At 45.0% G+C, this 13,122-nt stretch overlaps 1 protein-coding gene across 4 annotated transcripts in view; it reads right to left on the bottom strand.

Annotated features, from left to right (window-relative positions):
* Positions 1 to 13,122, bottom strand: part of TLN2 (talin 2) — a 453,126-nt gene that overhangs the window by 57,956 nt on the left and 382,048 nt on the right. For all 4 annotated transcript variants that reach the window (XM_024232426.3, XM_024232425.3, XM_063716677.1 and 1 more), the window contains 3 exons: positions 9,519 to 9,665; positions 5,189 to 5,290; positions 2,535 to 2,654 (listed from right to left, as the gene is read on the bottom strand). In XM_024232426.3, the coding sequence (XP_024088194.1) occupies positions 2,535 to 2,654; positions 5,189 to 5,290; positions 9,519 to 9,665 (369 nt within the window). The remainder of the gene's footprint in view (positions 1 to 2,534; positions 2,655 to 5,188; positions 5,291 to 9,518; positions 9,666 to 13,122) is intronic.

Below are 13,122 nucleotides of genomic sequence, written 5' to 3'. Positions count from 1 at the left end.
ATGAAAAATAAGCAGATAAAGCTCCTGCTTGATGTTCCAGGGCAGAGCTATGACTTTTCCTGTAATTGTCACATTCTGGAAAAGACCAAAATGCTGACCTTGCATAGCGGACTGCGGGACTGCAGCAAAGGGAGCAGCTCCTTATTTCCCCTGGATATAAATATTTTCACATGCTGTGATAGGGGGCCCTCTTGGGTAAACAAATAATTCCACGATCTTGGAATAAAAAACTACATTGCTTCAGGGATCTCCTAACCTTCTCAGTTTTCCCCAAATATCTGTCTGGCAAATGTACACAAAGAATTTTCCTTAGCAAGCCACTGGAAATTTTATATTCTCTCTGCCCCTTTTCACTCCAGGTCACACTGCTCTCGTGTCTGGAATGTAAAATACATCTCAAGATATAACAGTGAAAAGGAAAACCTTAATGAAAACGTCAGCTGCTACAAATGCAGGGCCAATAACCAAAGTAACCTGTTGTTGTGCTTTTAGCAACACGTTCTCTTCCCTCGCTGTTTTGGCATTATTTTATATTTTGGTTCAATGGTCTCTGTCGAAATAAAAAAAAAATCTGCTTGTTTCACACGTTGGGTGGGTAGCTTACAAGAACTCATGTGGAAAGGGCCCTACAGACAGTTCAGGGAGGCAGCAGTTAAACTACCTAAGGCAGATGGTGGTAGATTCCATTTTTAAAGGTTTCTGGGGACAGATATCCAAACCTTCCTTGCCAAACACTTCTTCTTTTTTTTTTTTTTTTTTGAGATGAAGTCTCACTCTGTTGCCTAGGCTAAAAGGCAGTGCACAATCTTGGCTCACTGCAACCTCCACCTCCCGGGTCAAGCAATTCTCCTGGCTCAACCTTCTAAGTAGCTGGGATTACAGGCGCGCGCCATCATGCCCAGTTAATTTTTGTATTTTTGTAGACAAGGGGGTGTGCCACGTTGGCCAGGCTGGGTCTTGAACTCCTAACCTCAAGTGATCTGTCCGCCTCGGCCTCCCAAAGTGCTTAATAGGCGTGAGCCATCACACCCAGCCCACTTTTTCCTTTTGTCCAAGCAAAATTTCCTTACTGTAACAGAAGTTCCCTTACATTTGTTTATGGAATTCAAAATTATAGGTTAGTCAAATGAATTATAAATCTAGATGATCTTACTAAAACAGGGAGTCTATTTAAAAAAAAAAAATGATAGGCCTGTGTAAAGAATCAACAGAATCTTAATGTGGGTATCTGATAACTCTCTTTTCTTGGTAGTGACTTCACACTCATTGCAAATAGAATTATTCATGCTACAGCCTAGTCAATTATTCTAATATCTCAAAATGCAGGCACTGTTAGAGACTTAAGTAATCCCATGCTAGATATATATGTATGCAAGTACATATATATATGGTACTCCTATTTACATGCATTGTTACCACACACATTAGAAAGTGATTTGTTTTGGGACTTCATTTCTGGAATATCTCTCGGAGTCTCAGTAAAAACATACTTAGACCTGACTCCCAGGAGAAATAGCAGCACTGAGTAACTTGGGGACAGTGACTGTCACTATAAGGAGAAGAGAAGACCAATTACAACCTTCTGCCTTGACAACTCAGTTCATTTAGGAACGTCTTGAACAGGGTTTGTGCTCAATAAACAGCTTGCTGAATTTCACAGAATATAATTACCTTTATCTTTCAAGTGTCCCTGTAATCCACTCCATTAATCTTCATTTTAAATTGGGCTTCCTTTCTGTAAGAAGCCATGTGGTTCCCCAAGCCCTGGACTCCTTCTGTGTGTTCACACTGATACAGATGCTACAAGGCTCCTTGGAGCCGCACCTGACCTGTGTCCTTCCCAATGGACCACCCCATTAGAAGTATGAGAGATGGCAGCTCTTAGAAAGCGGCCTTTGGGGCCCAACTTTGGCTACTGTTAGACTCTTACGGGTACAGGCATTCTAAAGCCAAGTCTACACTGGCCACTAAGGAAAGCTTGTCTAGGAAAGGCAGGGAAGTAATAAAAGGAGTCCACAGGAGGTATGTCTGGGCCAATTCTTAGCCACCCAGAATATTCAGGCAAGACTTTGTTTCATGAAAGTAGCTCTTTCTAGGGAGAGGGACAGCTAATTTTCATACCTGAATCTTTCAACACTTCTGTGAACCTTTGGAAAACAAAAATAATTGCGGGGGATGTGCTAACTGGAGGAGGAAGTGATAAGATGGCAGTCCCAAGCTTGGGCATGCTAATAGAGATAGCAGGTGACAGGGCTAGGGACAGGGGACCTGGTAGAACATTGTATACAAAGTCCTTCTGTCTGAAAGCCCATGCCCCAGTTCTTGGCCAGTCTGCCCCACAAAGGGCAGTGAGCCTTGAGTAACAGCCTGGGGCTACCTGGTCTGGACCTGTGCTGTGCAGTGGTGGGGAAATAAACTGGGCTCTGGTTACTGGGCTGGGGTCTTCTAGAGTGGAGCTAAGCTATGAAGAAACACCCAGGAGTGGGCACCAGTGTGTGTGTGCATCTTAAAATAGGGGTCTTAAGGTGGCAGACCTCCTCTGGTTCCGCCGTGGCTGCTGCCATCTGGCCCTGGAAAGCCAGGTGCCCATAGTCACTGGTCATTTGTGAAGCCAGTCCTCCCAACTCCTCCGGGTTAGTAACCGACTTAGTCATCTGGAAAAAGAAAACAAGCAAGACACACACACACACATACACACAGAGAAATGCATGAGAACCATGTGTTAATATCACTGGAAGCCAAAGGGTTTCATTCACTTTAAAGCTCCCGAGGGGGTGAAGGCCAGGCCTTGCATTTGGGGCTAGACGCTGGAGAGGGCAGTTCAAGCCAAGCCCATGCTGCATTGCACACAAAAGGCCAGAGCCCTCGCAGGGCCCCGCTCAGGCCACAGATTCTGGCCAGGCCCGGTGGGCACATGCTCAGCGTTCGGGCTGTGCAGCTTGCAGCCAGCGCCCAGGGCCCACCCTCTGGCAGGTAAGTGTGCCAGCCCCTCGCCAGCCCTGCCCTGGGGGGTCACCAGAGGAATTCCCCCTAGAAACCCCCAGGAGGCACAAGCCCTATGCGCTTCTCACCCCTGGGCCCAGGCTTCTTTCGGGGGCTGATCTGGTCTCTGGGTGCCCCGAGGCAGGTCCCACCCAGGCGAGAGAGGGCATGAGGACAGGGCTGTTAAGAAAACCATGAATGAGAAGTGCTGGATAAGTCAGTGTTTTAAAGGAAAACACTCACAGAGGATACAGCTTTGCAGTAAATTTGTGCCAAAGAATGACAAGGTTTTAGCCACAAATTTAGTTAAGAGTAGTGTGTAGCCCACATGGTCAAGTTCTGCCTTTATTATGAAGATACTCAGGATTTTTCTCTGTTTCATTGACTGATGCATCTCAATTATCTAAGGTAGCTGGCATGCTAGTTTCTAGTGTTTCCTTTTCCTCTGGACAGAAATACCTCTAAATTCTCACAAAAGCAGTTTTAATCTGCCACCCAGACGGGTGTCACTGTCCCTCATCAAGGGACTCCCCTCCTGCTCCAACTCCTCTTGCTCTGGATAACAATACTGTCTCTTTCTTTGTGGCCTTTTAAGACCTTGATTTTAAACAGCCTTTTAAAATGCCTTTTGAATGACCCTCCATCCATCAGGGCAGGGCAGGAATGTCCACCCCTTCTAAGGCATGTGTACAAGGACACGTCCCAGGCTTCAGGCTGAGATGTGGCCTCCAAGGAACGCACAATGAGCTGCACCAGAGTGAGTGTTGCCACGTGCTGCTCCACTGAGACCTGCCAACAGGTGCACTGGGAGTCTGGGCATCCTGACGGGGTGAGAAGGGCCTCTTTCACACAAAGAGCCAGGCCAGTTATCTCAGGAGTGGTCATGCAGCCTGAGGCTCGGCTCCTTAAGCTCATGGACACCTAGGGTCAAGCCAGGGCAGCTCAGGACCTGGCTCTGGAGACATTCCAAAAACATCATGAGGCCGCGCAAACATGACTGCTGCTGCGCTGTGCTTCCTGCTCAACAGGAATCTGTGCTGAAAGGCTGCTGGCTCGGACTAGGATCCGTCCTCCATGCTCCCCTGAGAAGGACAAGACTGGGCTCAGCTCCAGCTTTTCACAAAACACTGAGATGGGTATACCATTCCCCAGCCCGAATTCTTTTAAACAAGCCTGGCACAATCACAGAGTTTCCATGAATGAATGGCAGCAGCCAGGGACGACTTTGTGGTCCAAGCTCAACCTCTAGTGGACACACGATTACATGACAAAACCACTCAGAGGGGACCTGGGCACAGCAACCACGTGGTGGCTCATTCTGGTCACTTCAGCGAGGAAGGCCCATTGATTTCTCAACCCAGGCTTATGTGGCAAGTATCAGAGAGGCATCTTTCGAACTTTTATCTCACGGCATCTGAGCCTTTAAAAGTTGGGAGAAACTTTTTCTATGGACTCCTATCAATTCTTCGGAGACAACATTTGTCATCTTTCGTATAACTGCTTCACATATCAGACAGCACTCACTATCTCTCAACAACATTTATATCTAAGAATCTATATAATACAGTTCTAGTTGCATTACATTTTAGAAAAACAAACAAACAAACAAACAAACAAAAACCAAACCAAACCAAACCAAAACATTACCTCCAAAAGTTCTATGCCTTCTACTGTCGGGAATTTTTTTTTTCTTTTTACATAACCATACTGTTTCATTTTGCCTGAAAGACTGGCAATACCTTATTTTCCAAGTATTATAACTTGATTTCATCAGATAATCTCATCTCTGTTCTATTTTATCCCCAAATATCTTCTCTTGTACTGTTATTTTAATCTACTAAAAACACCTCAAGTTCTTTGTGAGGTGAATAGGATTCTCCCCCTTTCTCCTTAACTACAAATTCCTTGCTTTCCCCGTCTTCTCATTTTCTCTCCTTCCTTTGCTCCTCTGTCCTCATGCCCAAGTCTCAGCCATCTTTAATTCCCTCTTGCAGCTTTTTCATGAGATAAGAACTGCAGCAGACTGGGGCTACTGGACAAAGGCAGCCAGAAAGACCACAGATAAAGGACAGAATCTGGAGCCCCTGAGGGGCTAGAGAGTGGTCTGGGCTCTCTCTCTGACACAGATCTGGGATATGCAGGCTCAGCGGCGGCAGTGGATAAAAAGGCAAACAACAGTGGGGAGGGCAGCTCTCTCCCCTCTTACCATTTCCTGAGCTGTCACCGCAATGGCTTTGGAGTATTTAACCACAGTCGTCTGATAGTCGACAAATGTTCCCTTTGGTTCTGGAGGAGTGCCTTCATCCAGCTACAGAGGAGAGGAAAAGAATCCAAAGGTCAGAAGAAGTCTGCTGAAGCGTAGACTGTATTTACAAGAATTAGGAACTTTGAAAAACAGAGAGGGCCTCAGAGATTCGTTCGCCCAGTGTCAACTCAATTACCCAACTTGTGCAATAAGGACTTCAACAGAAGGGCACATAAGGCATTCAGGGTACATGGCAAGGAGAGGCTCCCAGCCTTGCCTGAGAGGAGTGGGAGGCCTTCCAGAGGAGTGGTGTTTCAGCCAAGTCTTACCAGGCAAGGAGTCTGCCACATGTAAAAGGTGGGAAAGGCATCCCAAGAAAAGGGAACAGAATTCAAGCACATGGAGGCGGGAGCCAGCCTGACACTTCTAGGGAAGCGCAAAGTGCCAGAAGATGAGGTGGGAAAGAAGGCGGACTCTCCATCAGGAAGCACTTCCTGAGGAATGGTCGAGTCCATGGCTATCCACAGAACCCTTCTTTATGAGCACAATCGGGGAACAGAAGGAATTAGAAGCACTAGGAATAAGTTGTTGCTCACCTGACTATAAATGCAATAGGAACTGAGAGAAGGGCAAGATCACTGTGGGGTGGAAGAGCTAAGACAATGGGACTATGTCCCTTGAAGGCTTGGGGACATATTGGTGTAGAAGATTTGTATTCAAGATCTGCTTCCAAGGCTTGTGAATGAACCTCGGGCTGGTTACTTAAACTCTGATCTCCAGTCCTTCAGTGGTAACTTCCAGGCATCACATGGTTACAGCAAAAATCAACACTACACCTGGTCAAGAACTATATACAGGAAGAGGAGAGAATGACCATAACGAAGATGCTGATGATAAAGATGATAACGTCAATGATGAAGAAACAGGCAACCCATCTTCACCACCACCATCCTCACCATCACCACTGGTTGCTGAATGGTATTCCAGGTGAAGAGACAAAGTGAACAGAAATGAATACAGGCAGAGTGAGTCTAGTGAGGTCATCCTGACCTGAACAGGAGGGGGCTGTTGACAGCAGTGGGAATGAGGCTGCATCTGTTTTATGGAGAACCTTGAATCATGAAGACAACAGTGGGATCTGGGGTAGGCAATGACGTATTTGAGATTTCCCTGGCAGCTCTGTGCCATAAAGTTCAGAGTCAGAGATGAGATTGGGGCCAAGTGGTCAATTAGGAAAATGTTAGCTGGTATCTTCAGTGAGAGCTATATGTCACGAGCAGGCATGGACTGCACTGTGAGTGAAAGGAAGGCATCACTGTGGCCTATGCATGATGTGGCTGCATAGCCCAGCACATAATTTTCACCAAACTATTAACACAAACTCCACATTAGACTTTTTTAGCTTTCCCTGTTAGGCAGATAGATGCTGTATCCCCATCATGGCACGGGGGCCCTGCTAGTCAAAGGAGACTGAATTCCATACTCATTCACTTGTTGTAAACTGACTGAACATCTTCTAAGCCTCAGGCCACATGCTAGGAGCTTGCATGTGAGATGTGACATCACTATCAACATGCCAGGATGCTGGAGCTGAAGGGCAGCTCAGAGCTCTTGGCCAGCGGCCACCAGCCAAAGAACCTTTAACTAGTCTGAGGACAATGGGAAAAGAAAGAACAAAGCAGTGACTAGGATTTCAATTTCACTTATTTGAAAGAACTTTCCTTTACTCTGAGAGTATAGCCTTCCTCCTTTTGTGGGTGCTAACGTGACCTTTCTTTTATAAAACAGCAGTGATGTAGATAGCACAGTTTTTGTTTGTTTTTGTTTAATTTTCTTACTTGGCCAGAAACAAAACAAAACAAAAACAAAGAAAAGATACCACATCACAAAATCCCACAGGATCCTACTAACCTCACTGAATGAGGAAATCCACGCTCCGAGAGCTTGAATGCCTGTCCGAGGCCACCCGGAAAGCTGATTACTTCATACTCACTTGTGAGTCTCCAAATCTCCTAGTGCTCAGATGACGAGAGAGAATCTCAAAGAGAAGCTCCACGGTGGAAGCCCCCAAAGTGTCAGGAGTCACATCCAAGTTAGAATTAACTCTGGCTACACTCATGTTTTTCTATAATTCACTGGCTTTGAGAATTTCAGACAATCAGTCTAATAGTATCTCAGAGTTTTAACCAAATTAACGAAATTCTGAGAGACTATGTCGGCTTTCTAATGCCTTGCTGCACAGGGACCCAAAGGACCTGAAACGTCACTTAATTCGAAGTCCCCAGCAACAGGCTGAGTAAAGGGAGAATGGGAATGGGGAAGAGGTGTTGTGTGGTACCCTGGATGTCAGGCCAGGGTAGATAAGAGTTTAGGGGCAACACTGAAACCCCAATTGTATACTTTGCAGAACTGAGTGGGGAAGAATAGCTCCTGGCCTCTGTGGCTTGTGTTGGCTGGCAGTTCCTAATTACTGCTATCAAGTAACACCTGACTTATTTCCAGCCCATCCAGAAGAATCAAATGTGTCTCTGGCTGAGACAGCATAGGCTATACCACTAATGGCAGGTGGTGCAGGGCCTGCTCTCTCTGTCCACAGCCCATCACAGTGCATAAGGCATAGGGCCATCAAAGAAAGACTTTGGATCTGACGTCCATCTTCCTAGGACTTATGGGATCTTTCCCTAACATTTGAGTGGCACTGAAAAATATCTTCTCCCAAGAAGAAAAAGATTATCATTTGAATTTCTAATTTGCACCAGGAAATCTTGGGCTCCATTATTTAATGTCCTTGGGAAGGTACATGGTTTATCTTCAAAGCTCTGGTGTTCTGATGTCCTGAAAACCAAACAAATCTACTGAGACTTATCCAAGGGCCTGCAGAAGAGGGAAATTTCACTCATTTTCTGCCAAAATGTCCACATTTGCAGCATGAGAAGCCCACAGCAGAAACTGATGGACGATTTGACAAAGTAGAGCCTGCAGTCTCTAAAGGGAGACACAGCATTCCATCCTGGGCTTGTTATGTTTGTTCTCAGGCTGACAACGACTGCATAACGCCTAGGGATAATTATTCTAATTATAGTTACAGCATATCATTTCTTCATGGAGATATGAACAACCAATCTTCTCTAAATTAGCAATTAAAGACTGCTTATTATCCTGAAAAACCTTATTAATGTATTCACAATCTGACAATGGACATTTCAAAACATAGACGATGTCTAAAATTCTTGGCATGCTATCACAGGATGGCAATTAGATGCCGACGAACGAGCATTCTTTCTAATGAATGTCAAACTTACATGACTAGTGAAGGATTCTTTGGGGGAAAGAACAGGAGATATGGAGTTGAAACTGTCTCCAGTCATGTCACCCTAATGATCCGACTCAACTGATGGGTCACTAAATGAGAAAATGATACTCATGTTCTCTTATATGTCAGTAGCCTATAAGAGTTTACTATGGGCTTTTGCATATATACTATTTCAGTGGTTTCTGTGCTTGGCTAGACATCAGAACCACAAGGAGCATTTAAAAAGAGTATGTTAAAATGTAACCCAATTGAGTGGGTTGGGGGTGGAGCCTAGGAATCTACATTCTTAAAGCTCCACATGATTCCAAAATAGCCATTCCAAAAACTAGCACTTGGGAATCACTTTTTTTTTTTGACAGAGTTTCGCTCTTGTTGCCCAGGCTAGAGTGCAATGGCATGATCTCGGCTCACCGCAATCTCTGCCTCCCAGGTTCAAGCGATTCTCCTGCCTCAGCCTCCTGAGTAGCTGGGATTACAGGCATGTGCCACCATGCCCGGCTAATTTTGTATTTTTAGTAGAAACAGGGTTTTACTGTGTTGGTCAGGCTGGTCTCGAACTCCTGACCTCAGGTGATCCGCCCGCCTTGGCCTCCCAAAGTGCTAGGATTACAGGTGTGAGCCACCGCGCCTAGCTGGGAATCACTTTTATTTCATTTTGGCAATTGTTCCCCCACAACAAACCCTATGAAGTAGATAATCAATTTCCATCTTACAAGTGAGGAAACTATGATATCTTTTCCATCTCCATATTTTTCTTTCATGTAAAATTAGAAGGAAGGGCACAACTGGCTTACAAAAGTAATGCATTAATAATAAAGAATAATATGTTGGACGTGTGACTGGATATCTGTACATTAACTAGAACCTTCAAGAAAAGAAGAGGCTTGTTGCTATGAGCCTTGACAGCTTAGAGAAAAGCACACAAGGCCCGTGGGTGAGGGAGATAAGGGAGTAGAGAGCCCTGGAGCCCACGCCCACCTTGCTCATGGCTTCTGCAATGGCGTCCACCATGCCCCCAACCAGCCCCACTTCACTGGCAGCTTCGTTCAGCGTCACCATGATGTCGTCCACGGCTTCCTTCATCAACTGGGCGGCCTCTGTGATGGCGTCATGGGTGTGTTGCGCCTGAGAAGATAATTGTGAAACATTTCCTTAAGCAGAAGAGAGCGGTGCTCAGTCTTCTAAGAATAACCTTCAAAAGTAGAATATAAAACCATACCCCCACAATGGAACACAGCAGTCTATTCTATTTCTTCCCTTTCTTTATGTTTGGCCATTTGTTTGCAAAGTAAATAAAAATCAGAAAGACAAATAGAAAAAGATCTCTTTTTACAATCAGGGAAAAATAAAACTGCAATATCAAACAAAATCTTGTGACATGACCAAGTTTATATGTTACTGTGTTCAGGACTGTAGAAAGAGAATGCCACAGGTCCCTAAATATACAAGTTGATACATTTAAAAAATAATATAATGAAAAAATGTGCTTAAAATAAATGTACTTCTCTTCAAAGTTGCCCAACACACTACAGTTCCCTGTCTAAAGATAAGATTGGATTACAGAAATGTAGGTACCTCTAAGGGAAATATATTTGTAGAGTGCCTAATAGGCTTTGAAACAATGTCACAAATTATATGCCATGAGGTTGGAGAAATGCATGGAGCCCTGCAGGTAAAGCCCTGAGTACCCATGCATTCCTTAGACCATATTAGGAAGCAGGTGTTTCACACCTGTGTCAAGCAGAGTAGGGGCTAAGTAAATGAACGAATGAAAACAATGAAACAATGGCAGTCCTGGGCTCCCTGAAAGATACCTCAAGTAGCAGCAAGATGCAGGGGGAACAGCCAAGGTGACAGACAAACCTGGGTTCTAGTTCTGGCTCCACTGCTGGCTAACTAGGTAAGTGGCCCTGGGCTTAGAGTCCTCCTAGGTAAGATGGGGAAAACTATAACAACACTATGCAGTGTGGGATGATATGGCTGCAGGCGCCTTGTCATTTGTAAGGGCAGTCTAGGAGGAAATCATGCCCTCGCTCTGCAAAATCTGACCTGATGTCAGGTTTTCGGGGTCGGACTTGCATTACATCTAGGCACTGGGTCTACCCATGCCATGGCTATGGCTGCCCTGAGCCACCTTGTAGGGAAGGAGACCCTTTCAAAAGGCCAAGATACTGCATCTTTACTTTGGTAAATGAGAAGGTAAAGAAGCCAGTGGAAAGCAGTAAACGAGAACTCATTGGGTGATTTTCTAAATACAAGAGAATTCCAAGAGGCTACGTGAGCCACAGGAACTGGCCATGTCTGAATTGAAAAGCCATAGGAAGCAAGAAAAGTTTTTCAAATATGACATCGGATGAGATGGAAAATATGTTGATCATGGGTGGTTATCCTTGAGGCAACGGTGTCAGGATACACAGAATTCTCTTTGGGATGAGTGAAGTAAACTGGTAATTTGGGTTGATAGCTGCTTTCATGGCACAGACACGGTAAAACACAAAATGTGCAGATTGCTTTATTTTGATGATAGAAGTATGAAAGATGATACCTCTTGGACCTACTCTCCAGAAAGAGCATCTCATATATTTTTATTCATACAGAAGGCGAAAGGGAGGGTGCATATTTCTCTAAGTCTCATTTAGAATGAGATGACTGTTACAGACATAAAAATGCCAGCAATTCAGGCCGAGGTGGGTGGATTACGAGGTCAGGAGATCGAGACCATCCTCGCTAACACGGTGAAACCTCGTCTCTACTAAAAATACAAAAAATGAGCCAGGCATGGTGGCGGGCGCCTGTAGTTCCAGCTACTTGGGAGGCTGAGGCAGGAGAATGGCGTGAACCTGGGAGGTGGAGCTTGCAGTGAGCTGAGATCGTGCCACTGCACTCCAGCCTGGGCGACAGAGCGAGACTCCGTCTCAAAAAAAAAAAAAAAAAAAAAAAAAAGCCAGCAATTCTACACATTCATATGAAAATTAAGTATACCCTCTGGGGGAGATGGGAGCACCGCTTGCCAAGGATCTGTACTCTCATGCAGGCTCAGGAAGGTTCAGAAGCAAACTTTGGGGGCAGCAGTAAATCACAAAACTTTTTGAACTCCTTGGACAATTTAAAGGACACTTGTCCTGTACCAGGTCACTGAAATCTATAAAAGCATATCCTTGCTCTTGGCTATCCCAGAAATAAATTACCTCCTCATCCACTCATGCTGATGAATTCTCTAGAAGGCCTGCTCTCCTTCACTTCTCATGGTTAAGTTTTTCACAGATTCTTAGAAGGTCAGCTCAACGTCTACCTATTCTATGAAGCCTCCTCCAATTACTCCAGGCCTCACCCAGGGCCTTTTCTTCTGAACGCCAAAGGCAAGTCTCATCTTTATCAGACAGCCTAATCTCAAATCACACACACCTGCTAGGAGAGCTCAATAGTTTCAGATACCCAAAGACACAGTTGGATCTCAATTAAGGCCTGTTTAAACCACCGACAGCAATCTCATAAGTGGCATCGGTGGGCCCAACAATGAGGTCGTTATTTTAGATTCCGGAGGGATTCCTTGTTACTGTTCCTCACCGCACCACACAAGAGAAAAACCAGATTCCATTCTTTTTCAGACACGTCTGAAGTCTGCTTCCAAAGGAGCCTTGTTTCTTTATTACAGCACTTCAAATACAAAGCCCAGGACAGCAGGCACAGACAACACAGGAGTATGGAAAAATGGGAGAAGGCCACAGGGGAGCAGATTTCAACTTTGGTGGAGGGAGAAAAACAAGGAATAATTAGAACTGCCCAACAGTGGAGAGGGCTGCGTTTCTGCTGGAGTGTTGCAGGCAGAATCTGTGGGGGCCCATCAAGGATGCTGCAGAAGAGAATTGGGCGGGGTGGGGATGAGTGGAGAAGGGAGCTCTGTGGGGTAGAGAATACCGCAGAAGAGTTCAATGGAGTGAGGGAGAGGCTACACTGCAAACGCCTCGGTAAGCAGGTAATTCATTAACACCAGGTTCTGGGCTGCCGCTTTTTTAAAAAACATATCTACTATGTCAGGCACATTATCTCATTTAGTCTCTACCAGTACCTTAGGGAGGTCTTCATAATTACCTTCATTGTTTAGGTGCAGAAACAAGAAATGAAGTAATCTACTCATGAGAGGCAGAGATGGGATTTGAATCCAATTATGTTTGACCCCAAAGCTTGTGCTATTTTTCACCATATCAAAGCTACCCGTAACTATTTGACAAACTTTATTTCTTCGGCAAACAGGGATATATAACACCTAGCACATAGCAAATAAAACCTAGTAAACATCTGTTCCAAGAATAACACTCAAGGTGGTTAAGTCTCTGCATCAGGCCTCTAAGGAAAGGGTTCAAAAAAGCAGACTTGTAGTGTTCCAGGTGCACTTTGGGCTAAGCCTGTCAGGGTTTGCAGAAAGACAGCAGGTTGAATGAGACCAGTGAGGGACAGAAGTGATCACCTGCCTTGCCTTCACTCATCGTGTTTTACTTCATCATCTAATGCTTTACTGAAAACTACTTCACACTGGTAGAAAATTATTCTAGACACCACTTTCAAGCAGAGGCTGTTACCA

Source organism: Pongo abelii, chromosome 16 (assembly GCF_028885655.2).
Source record: "Pongo abelii isolate AG06213 chromosome 16, NHGRI_mPonAbe1-v2.0_pri, whole genome shotgun sequence".
Taxonomy (NCBI): Eukaryota; Metazoa; Chordata; class Mammalia; order Primates; family Hominidae; genus Pongo; species Pongo abelii.
Note: the sequence above shows the minus strand (reverse complement) of the source record. Positions and strands in the feature narration are given on the sequence as shown.